An 11,686-nucleotide genomic window follows, 5' to 3' on the forward strand; every position below is an offset into this window, starting at 1 on the left:
CCGACCTGCTTTCCAGTTGTATTGACTTCTGGCATTCCCATGGAGTTACGCTGCAAAACTTTCTCTTCTTTCTGCAAGTTACTGCTTGCTTCTAGCGGAGACTCCACTTTGGACCCTTCACCAATAATCAGTAGTTCAGGCACATCGTGAGCTGCCTGCCGCTTTCGAATGGACACCAGGGTTATGTTTTTGTTGTTTAAAGTAGCTAAGCAGGACAGCTCCCTTCGCATTTTATTGTCCAATTTTCTCTCCATTATCTTTGCCGGCTTTAAATATCGCAACGCCAAAGAAAAGCTTTACGAGAGAAGCTATTCAGTGCCTTCCTTATCAGCAGCTCTTTTTTCAACTACTTTTACAATGGCCTGGGGAGTTCTCATCAATGTGCTCATTAGGCATGCATAATGAAATCCTAGATGTAACCTGTGATCTTTGTGTACGCTGCTCGCTGCACTCAGCTACCTCCTCTCCCTGCCAGTTTCAATGCTTCCCACCAATTGGCATCCCTTGTGCTTACCAAACTGCATTCAGCGCTGCTAATCTTTGCACACGGCATTGTGGCCAGCTCAGCCTTTCACAAGCTACTCAAACATGACCTGTGTGCAGCAAGCCGGTGCATAATTAACTCAGTCAGGCATACCCACAGTTCCTACAAAGGGCAATGTTGCTTTTCCCCTTCCTTTTTCCAAGGAGTTCTTGGGTAAAATATGGTGCCCGCTCACATTTTAACCCTGCTCGTGATTATATCGTTCAGTAAGATCCCTAGACTGAAGGTCTTTCATTCATTTGGAACAGTCCTTCATTTCAGAAAAGAAAAAAAGAAAAGACTGAGTACAATACTTTCACTTTTTAAATTGTACCTCCTTGCCATCACCAAGCTTAACTACTAAATAAATAAACAAACAAACAGAAAGCTACATCAGCAATTAGTGCCAGGAGAAAAAAAAAAGGGTTATTTCCTTGGGCAAACCCAGTTCCCCTCGGTTCCTCTCATCAGCTACAGGAACATCTAACTTAGCTATATACAACAGGTACCATTGGAAGCATCCACAGCCAAGCTGGGTATATTTTCCTGAGAGTGCCTGCAGCAAACTGAGAACATTCACAGCACTGTTCTAATATGGTGAGTGGGACCTCAAGTTCCCTGAGCCTTCAGCAGAGCCATCCATTTCTAAAGATGCCCCTAAACAGGTCCCTAAAGAATGGCCACGAATTTATACACGTAAAGCCAAAGGGAATTTATACACTATGGTCAATCTACCGTCAATTCACACCCTATCGGAATAAGCAGTGACCACACTGCACAGGCAAACCTTAAAATAATTCCTTTATATTTAATCAAAAGCTCTTGGATTTGGAAAACATCATCAAATTTACTCCCATGCAGAGATGATGGATCAACATCTCAGGAAACCTGAGGGAACACACATGGTGCTCCAGCTGGCTGGCAGGACAGGTCAGATTCTTTCCACTTTTTTACCTTCACATCCCTCACCTCTCTGACACAATTACTGATTTGAACCGGTTTTGAAACAAGAAATGGAAAGTCAAATTGTTGGATTTATGTGAAAATATTTTGTTGCAATGTCTTTAAATACTAGAGCCATGTCTCCATACTACAGATACAAATGCAAGTTGAAAATCTGTTTTTCTTCTTTCTAAAACAAATCAATTCTTTGATCCCAAATCAAAGACGCTCAGAAATTCAGCTCTGAGCAATAATTTTACACAATGGAAATTTCAAGTTCTAGAATGTCTTAGGGAACAGAAATCCCAGTTCTCAGACAGCTGTAGGTGAGTACTTCATCATTCACCTTCAATAGTATCTTTATTATTCAGAATATCCCAAACCCTACCTAGCTTGTTTCTACAAGTAACTGGTACTGATGAGATATCATGCAATGAAGCATACTGTAGAAACATGGTGTTGTTTGGTGTTTTTTTCTCCCCCTTTCAGGTCCACCCCGTCAAAGCTCAGCTTTGGCTGAAGGAATAGATATTTATTCAGTACCTTCTCCCCAGTTCCTCTCACCCATACCTTTCCCCCCCAGATTCTGAGCAATTCTGAAGTAAACATCTGTTTGTTTCTAGAAGCAGCACAGACAAGTTGTTACTGAGTGCCTCCACAGTCCTTTGGCTTCAGCACAGTGCTGAATGCTGACGCAGAAGTAGAGACTGAGGACTGTGTTTTGAAAGTAGATAGAAGTTTTCTATCACTCTTCATGTGAAAAGGGCATAAGATATACTTCAACAAGTCTAATGCAATAGGATGTCAAACACCTATTTGGCTGAGGACTCAAGCAGAGATAGACAGTAGTGGAGAAAGAAATCTATGGAGTTGAGTTACCAGCACCAGCTCTTGGATAAGCAATGCCATTCCCAAAGCAGAAACATCCAAGAATCTTGTAAAATAAATAAATAAATATTTCAATTTACCTTAACAGAGGTCCTGCTTGATCCCAATCCCTCTACAGTTTTACTGTGGGCCAGGAGGGAGGTTGAGAAGGCACTGCTGCCTGTCTCACCTTCCAACAGCAGCATGCCCTGCTTCCAGGCTGGGTTTTGTACAGCTGGGCAGCTTTACCAGGAAGCATCACTCAGGTGTGGTAGTGTGGGATTTAGATGGCAGGTACAAAATACCTCTGCTGCTTTCACAGCTCTTTGCTAATCCTGGGAGAGATGGTTTTGTTTATGTGACAGAAAATGCAAAGCATTCAAAGGAAACTAAATCCCTTTACCTTAAAGCTTCAAGAGTTCGTAAAAATATAAACTTTCCTCTTTATATAACCTGCAACTATCAGAGAATGTGTTAAACAGATAAAAACTACAAGTCTACATGCAAATGCTGCTTCCTGTGTGAATTCATGCTTAGCTTTATGGGATGATTTGTCCTGTGCCTAATCCCTCTGGCTCCTTGCGGTAGGAAAGCATCTTATTCTTAACAGTGCCAGCAAGATGAGAAGCTTGGGTTCAAAGAAAGAATCGGTGGCCTGGAGGCAAGGGAGTCACATTGCCTTAATCTGCCCAACAGACGAGAGGAACTGGTTGGAACACCTTCACATCACGTCAGCACAGGAGTGCACTTCAGTTTTTACACACTATGGAAATCACTATAAAAACCATTTGAATGTAAAGTCAATAGTTTTTCTACTTTCCTCTAGAGATATCATTTCAAACCACCATAACAAAATGCACCCAAACAGTGACATCAGGCTAAAAACAAAACAACTTCACATCTCACTGTATTTTGGGTTCTTTTCAAACTGTCTCCATGATGCAGCCAGCTAAAATTATTGAAAATTTCCTCCCATCCAAGCAGAGCTAGAATGCTTTGGGTTTGACTGCAGGAATTGGAGCTTTAAGGAAAAGGAAAAGAAAATCGATTACTGCAAAGCTTGTAGTAACATCACGAACAACAATCACGTTCAGTCATACTAAACAACAGCTGGAAGCTTGGTCACATTCCTGGTACTAACCACGTCCTTGTGTTCTCCAAACTAACTTCCAGACTTACTATAGGAGAAAAAAAAGACCTTTGTATCACTTAGGTGGGAACAAACTGGTCCATTTTCCCTCTTTACCAGCATTTGCTCTCAGTTTTGTGCCATGAAATCAGATGGATGCCCCCTTGGGTACAATGTTGTAAGCAAGCTGGCAGCCAGCAGGTCCCCAAGTGTTTCTGTAGCCTGAACGGTACACATATCCCTCAGCAGACAAGGAAGTGTGATCATATGTAATAGCATTTCTTACGCTGTGAGAAATAAAATGAAGCATTACAGAACTCTGAAACGCAAGGAATCAAATCCATACCTGCCACGAATAAAATTGCTTAAGAGTTGACGACCTCATTTCAAATCAGTTCAGACTTTGGCTCCAGTTTTTCAGGTAGCAGCTTCAATCTTCTCTAAATATTTAAAAACAGTTTGTTTGCTCTAAACCAGCAGAAGTCAGCGGAGAATCTCGTCGGTAACAGGGCTCAGAAATGCAGACTCATTTTTTGATTCCGTGGCTTCTTCACAATTGCAAATTGTGTGGACTTGGTACTCTGCCTGCTTTTAGCAGTGTTGATTTCAGTACAATAATTTCTGTTATCTCTATTTATACTGCAGGAATTCGTTTTTAAGAACCTAGAAACTACCAAGCTGATCATATTACCCCCGGAAAAGACACACCTTTGGGGGCAGAGGTTAAGTGCAAAGAACAATCACAATCTGCATAGGCTAATTCAAGTCCAGATCTGCAGTAACATTCATCCAGGTGCGTGGCAGAAATTGTCAGGCAGCGCCGCTTTGCAACCAGGATTTTCACCTTTTTTGAATGGAGAATCCCTGAACTGCCTATTAAGTAAATGGGAAGACTGACTTTGTTTCACTGTTTTTAAAGTAAGCTGTTGTTTACCTTGTTGCAGGCAAACTAATGGTAGGCTCTAAGATGCCCTGACAAACCTGCAATTAAATTTTTCCTTAAGCAGAGTAGGAACGTAAGCATATGTCTTCAGTGCTGCCCAATTATTCATATGCTATGAATCTGTCTCAGATGTAGAGCCCACACTTTGGAATTACTATTAGTTCCCTTCCAGCACTTGCCTCGTCATTCTTGTGGTCATGTTTGATGGCCTCAGAGAGAGATTTCATTTGCATGAGTCACCTGACACTATGTAAATAACACAAAGCACATCAGAGTGAAAGAAGGAAGGAAGGAAAGAAGGGAAGAGAGAAAATTAAAGAAAAGGAAAAGAAATAAAGAAAGAAGAGAAAAGAAAGGAAGAATGTAACTTGGATTTAAGCCTGTATTTCTGGTCCTACAGCCAGTATTTACTCCCAAGTCAAACTGCTTGGCCTTTATATAGGAGCTTATTTCATCCCATCCCGTTTCTATTCAGCATAATCACCTTCACTTCAAGACAAAGATAAACAGCATCTGGTGTTTGCATTATAAACACCATATATAAAATACAAATGCATTGCCTCTGTTAGGACAGCCTGGATAGGTAAGGCAAATCCAAATTCACTTTCTCTTAACTATTGTTTCTGCCTGTCTTATACTTGCAGCTGTTGAGAACTTCTTTGCAGAAAGAGGTATTTCCAGCAATTCCCAGCTGTAAGAAAGCTTGATACCATCTCTTCTCAGCCCAGCACTCAGGCTCCTCACACACCCAGACCTCTGTGAAGAGCTCTAACAGCTTTCCCAGTGTTCCAGACAAAACTCAGCCTACTGAGCAGGCTTATGGCTTTTTCCATCACCTGTGGGGTACTTTACTTCTTCCCCACTCCCTCTGGACTGGTTTCATTACTGGGTAGAAAAACATGAAGGTGTTTAGTCCCTCCCTGTGGCCTTATCCTTGCAGCGAGGGCAGAGCCTAGGTGATCCTGGACATGGCTGCAAGAGCACTTTGTGAGCCCAGAGCACAGTCACAGCACAGCCCTGCTGGCATAGGTGTGGGGAGCTCCCACACTCCAGCTCTCAGAAAGGCTTTTCTTCCTGATTCTGAGGTTAGAAATGTGACAGCTCTTTGTCTGGTTCCTTTTGCCATGGCAGGCAACAAGTGAAGAAGGTAACCTCTGATGAGGACAACTTGGGTGCACAGGGTTAGGAACATTGCAGTTCCCAGTAGTCAGAGGTCCAAACTGTAGCACACGAGTTGCTGTTTAGCTAACTTATTTACAGTACATCTGTACAAAAACTCTGTTAATTATTTGCTCTTCAGGTCTAGGAACAGCACTGCACTGTCCAGGTGTAATATTGGGCACGAACTGTCAGCTCTCAGTCAAGAACCACAGGCAGAGAGCTTCCAGCTTTGTGTCAAGGAACAGAGTGTACTTCAGAGTGACCAGGAAAATACACATCGCTTTCCTGGATAGAGCAAAATTTATTCACTGCAGAGACTTCTTGAAACTGAGCAGAGAAGAACAAAACAAAAAGATTAACTTGCTGTTATTTTGTTTCTGATGGAATATCTGATAATGATTCCATACTACATCACGTAACAAATATGACAAACAGTGAAGAGAATTCAGGTGGAAACGTCAGAGATAAAATGACACAGATTAACATAAAACAACAAGGCAACCACTGCTAATTTTAAGCAATCCCTTCAGCACAAAGATATACTTCAAAAAACATCTAAAGGAAATAGCAACAGAAATGGCTGTAGAAATTTCCATCAGAAATATTGAACACCTGGACTGAAGAAAGCAGTTGCAATTCTGCTTTGAAATGCATGCAGCATCCCTCACATTGCTTTCTGTGGTATACAAACTGGCTCATCAAAACTGAAACAGAGTGCAAAGGCAGTGTTCATTTACTGCAGGAAGACCTGCCACTTAGGAGCAGTTCTGTGCTACAGAAAATGGATGTTTCTTCCAAGGACACTTGTAAACAAAACTGATGCACACTTCTGCTTGGTGGAAGGAAAGGTGGTGACTCAGGGACCGACTTTTAAGTAGCCTTAGTTCAGCCCTTAATGGAGAATCTTTGAGTCTATGCCATGGGAAAACTGCCGACCTTTCAAGCTTCCTTTCTCCCCAGAGTGGAAGGTCAGAGGAGGTGGCAAGGCACAGTGCCTGCATCTCTCATGTCTGGACTAGCCAGCCTCCTGCAGCAATAGTAACTCTCTTCTCTACTGCTTTGCAGACAGATTCTGGCTTTTTTCTCTTTCCTGATCAGTGCCAACAAGCCAGGCGTGAGCACAGAATGCAAATCCTGCCTTGACCTGGATTCACAGGAAACAGTTTGGGTTCCTATCCAAACAACACTGCCCTTGCCTCCTGAAACTGGCAAAGGGACACGCATACAAATACAGTGCACAAACACGTCCTGAACAAGTTAGTGCAGGCTTTTCTTTTTCAATCTGTGAATCCTTTTAGGTCTGACAATAGGGGTGCCTATTTCTGGAAGAAAAAAAATAGACTCAGCAAAGTTTTGCATTTTCCTGAGCAGTTTCGTAATCATTTTAAACAGGTGTTAGGGCACTACTGTGATAGAGATGGTCCTTCACCATCTCTTTCATGTTCTGATTAGGTGCATAAAGCCATACAGGCATTAGGATCTGCATAAAGGAGAAGGAAAAGAAAAAGGAGTTCAAGTCTGCTATTGCTGACTCAGAAATGGTGCACATTCCCTCAAGAGCCACAAACTTCCAGCTGAAAAGCTGGGACTTGAAGTGAGTCTCCATGTTATTTTGCAAAGTTAGTAACATTACCAGGAGGGCTACAACACTGACATACCCATTGCTGCCTGTGCTCCGAGCCTCTTGAATACATTTCTTTCACCTGCCCTGAAGATGTCAGCCACCTCTCCTCCTGTGGATTGTTTAGGAGAATTGATAGAGAGTCCATGGGAAGTTACAATTCCAGTGGAACTGATTCATTTTCCTATGTAGCCATTGTCCAACAGGAACAACTCACATAAAATAATCTCCTGTTAATAAAAAACCATGTGTTCCACTGGGGTAAGCTGCCTGTGATAAGACAAACATATGTTATATGAACTCTTGCAAAAATTCAGTGTGGATCCAAACTACTTAATACTGAATTGCTTCTGCAATAGTACATTGCTTCTGTTAAAAAAAAGAAAAAAGAAAAGAAAAGAAAAAAAAAAGCCAGGTTTTGCTTACAGGTACATAATGCAAACATCCACGTGCTGGAACATCAGGCTAAAAAGTAAAGCTGACAGTTATAAATATATACATTTAGAATTGCTTGGGTTTAACACATAGTATAACACATCAGCAAAAACAACCCCGTAGTGTTTTGTTGTAGATACGTGTTGCAATTTATTTCTAATACTTGTTTTTTGCTTCACAGATCTTTAGAACACACCTGGTCCAACTTTATTTCTGCCTCCTGCTGCTATGTAAATAAGAACAAATGTACTACAACATATAACAGCCTAACACAAGAAACGTGCAAAAGGGAGAGACATACAGTACATGAATGTACATGAATGATCTAAGATTCCTTCTGCTAAAAATGGTCCTAGGCATTTTGCCAGCTAAGGCAGCCACTATGGATGAGAAACTCAGTACTACACAGTGTGTGTTCCAGAAAGCAAGCAGCCGACTGTATAAGAAAGCATGAAGGACCACATGACTGTCATACAAATATCCTTACACAGTATTAATCCAGTTTCTTTTCGTTTGTTACCTGGCAGTAGTCTTATTTTACCAACTTTCTTGTATGTGGAGTCCTCAGCAAGAGAGAAAAATGTACTTAAAAACTGTCCCAAATGCCTTGCACACCTGAGGACAACACATTGTGAGTGGATTCTGTCATTTGTTTTGAGTACTTGTTTGCACAGATCTTCCTTCAGAGTGAGGACCTTAATAAGGAAAGCAATTAAAAGGGGACAGAAGTGCTTGCAGAGGCAGCAAAAGATGAAAAACTTGGCACATCTCTGTGAGGAGTAGAACAAAGCCAACTTCATGACATGGCTCATTTAATTTCTTTGGCATGTTGGCCATGTGAATTTCTCCAGTCAGGACTTTTAATAGCATTCTCACCAAAGGAGTAGGAACACTGCAGAGAGCTCAGCACTGCTTTGCTGACGTTACTGGCAATATTTTAAAAGCATGCATACAGTATCTTCTGCTGCATATGCATGAGAGTTGTGAAGTGATGACATTCCAGTTAGGCTGTGCTGGACATTCACACATTAAAGGTATCCTCTGCAGTATGTAAGGCTGTCAACAACAGTTTTCACACTGCTCACATCAAAAGCAGAATACTCTATGACTAAAAAAAAAAAAAAAAAAAGCTAACAAAACCACTTTGAATGCATTAATACATCTTTTTTTAATTACTACTGAACAAACTACAGAAAAAGTAAAACTAAGTTGGTCAACAGACCGGACAGCCTCCCCTTGTGAGTAGAGGCTGAGAGAGCTGAGGCTGCTCAGCTGGAGGAGGCTCCAGGGGATCTCATTAATGTCTGTAAATCCCTGAGGGAAGGTGCCAAGAAGTTGGAGCCAGGCTCTGTCAGTGGTGCCCGGTGCCAGGACTAGAAGCCATGGACACAAATTGGGCCACAGGAGGTTCCCTGTGAACAACAGAAGCACTTCTGTGCTGTGTGGATGATGGAGTACTGGCACAGGAAACAAAGCATTCCAAAAGCTTATAAAATACAGAGGAAGAACTGCAAAAGAAACAGAGGCTACTGCATTGTCAAGCAAAACACCTTCCAGCTGCAAATTCAAGTCTGATATAGTTGTGCCAGGGCTGGCAGAGATTTCAAAACTGTTACTTGAATTTGACAGTTTGCATCTGTATCGACTTAGTTTCTATGAAGAAAAACACATCTGAACCAGCAAAGTAGAGGTTACAAGCAGATCCCAGGCAGAAACAACACAGCTGTTCTTCACAGCCCTTCGCACATAGTCTGTGTATTTTGAAGAACTGTTTCCCTGCTTAGCATTGGTAAGGATCTGGAAAGGTTGTACCAGAATGTCTTTTCTCTTATGCAGATGTTCTAATACCATCTGGCTAGAGAGAGAGAGAGAGAGAGAGAGAGAGAGAGAGAGAGAGAGAGAATAGAGAGAGAGAGAGAGAGAGAGAGAGAGAGAGAGAGAGAGAGAGAGAGAGAAGAGAGAGAGAGAGAGAGAGAGAGAGAGAGAATATATATATATATAATATAATATATATTATATATATATATTATATTATATATATATATTCTCTATATCTATTCTATAGAATATGCATATGTATATGCATATATATGTATACATATTTATATATATATTTATATATATAATATATATATAATATAATATAATATAATATAATATAATATAATATAATATAATATATATAAAAATATTATATATTCTATTCTATAGAATATGCATATGTGTGTATATATATAATATAAATCAGAGAGAGATGCTCCTGCCAAAACAATTCCCCTATCTGTTGTTTGTTTGCCTTGGGAGCAAGAAGAAGAAAGAACGGTATCTATGATTATTTTGATCTTGAACTGTTACCAGGAAAATTATGTGACTGTAAAGGCTGTGTAGAACTCAGGCTGATCGACTGATCTGCATCTAGGCAAAAATATCAGTATTTCTGGGAAGTGGCACACCTACACCCCACTGGCTACGCTGCTCAGCTGGGGAACAAACTGTGAGGCTCACCCTGCTGGGAAGCTCATGTTCTGCAAACACATTGTTTGCTGTCACATGGAAGATGTTTCTGACTGGAAATCACATGAAGATGTCATGAGTGGAAATCAACCTTTTCCTTCCAGATGCCAAAATGCATAGACATATACATTCCTTAACAGGAAATCTGGGGAACTCCAACAAATTGATTAGGTCATTTCAGGAAAATGTGTCTACCTCATTAATTTTTTCTTACTTCCTGAAACTCAAAAGCATTATTTCTTATATAAGCTGTGGCTAGCCTGTGATGCATATGCTTCACATAGAAGTTCAACCCAAGATTCATAGGTTCTGAGGGAGTAGCCATAAACTCCTTTTCAAGTCAGTGATGCACAAATCTCACCAGCTAAAATAGACCAGACTTTTCCCTAGAAAAACTGTGCCTCTTCTCTGCACCCAGAGTCAGCTTGATGACACAAGAGAGGTGTCTTGAGCTGAGAGACATCAACCTAACACAGATCCCTTTTGCAGTCATCTCATGTGCTTCTCAGGCAATTGGTCTGCTGGGGAAGCAGACCAGTTGTTCTGCTAGAAGAACACTGAGGGAGATAAACTAGTGTCAGTTGCACACAACTTAGGAAAACAGCTGGATCAGAAATTAAACACTAGATCACACTTGCCGGACTTCCCAACAGAACTGTTCCAATGTAACAGCTCACCTAATGGCATAAAAGTTACTGTCAGTTGTACTTGAGACACTGATGAATACTTAAACAAAAACATCAGTAACATGATTAATAGAATGCTATCTTTCAAGGCTTGACACAGTTCCATTGCCATTCCCCATCTGGAGAATAATCGCAGAATCACAGAATTGTAGGGGTTCGAATGATTCAGAGATCATTGAATTCAGGCTCCTTATAGCAAGCTGCACAGGTAGGCATCCAGGTAGGCCTTGAATATCTCTACAAAAGGAGACTCCACAACCTCTCTGGGCAGCCTGTTCAGAGCTCCATCACCCTCACCATAAAAAGTTCTTCCACGTGTTTTTATATTAGTTCCTATGTTCAGGTTTTAGGCCACTGCTCCATGTCCTATTGCTACACACCACTAAGAAGAGCCTGGTCTCATCCATTTGCCAATCCACAGTCATTACTCTCTGATTTCCTCCTGCTCTCAGTACAGCAGAGACTTCATCTCTCTGTTCTGGGTTTTGCAATGGCCAAACTAAGGGACCCAACATCATCTTCTGCTAAGACCCGGGGTAACATTCACAAGCATCCCACCAGTCTCATGACTTTTGGACTCACCAAGGGCTAGGACATGAAAGATACTGCTCTGGCCTCAATCATACTGAGAGATCACAAGTCAGTGTATGATTTTCTCAGAAAACAGAATGAGGGAAAAAAATAAAAGCACCAGCAGACCACACACGCAACCTTCGACTGGCTTACAGAACACACAACCCCGCCCCGCTCCCTCAGACGAGGCCACGCCCACTCCTTGTTCCCGCCCATTCTTGTTCCCGCCCATTCCTATCCTCGCCCCTCTGCCTTCCCCGCCGTCCATCTCCATCGAGAGCCAATGAGAGAG

The 11,686-nt window shown here is 41.5% G+C and overlaps 1 protein-coding gene across 7 annotated transcripts in view; it reads right to left on the bottom strand.

The window, feature by feature from the left end:
- The window catches only part of ATP7B (ATPase copper transporting beta), a 48,454-nt gene extending 36,793 nt beyond the window's left edge, over positions 1-11,661 (bottom strand). For 3 of the 7 annotated variants that reach the window (XR_016462233.1, XR_016462234.1, XM_031615740.2), the window contains exon 1: positions 6-1,550. Coding sequence is in view for 4 of the 7 variants with exons in the window: in XM_031615740.2 (XP_031471600.2) it covers positions 6-254 (249 nt within the window). In the remaining 3 variants the exon portion in view is untranslated. Of the gene's footprint in view, positions 1-5; positions 1,551-3,807; positions 7,457-11,403 lie in introns of those variants that run through there. The other 4 variants (XM_090132355.1, XM_090132365.1, XM_090132362.1 and 1 more) reach the window with 4 other exon arrangements.
- Between the last annotated feature and the right edge of the window lie 25 nt (positions 11,662-11,686).

This window comes from Phasianus colchicus, chromosome 1, assembly GCF_987193195.1.
Source record: "Phasianus colchicus chromosome 1, bPhaCol1.hap1.1, whole genome shotgun sequence".
Lineage (NCBI taxonomy): Eukaryota > Metazoa > Chordata > Aves > Galliformes > Phasianidae > Phasianus > Phasianus colchicus.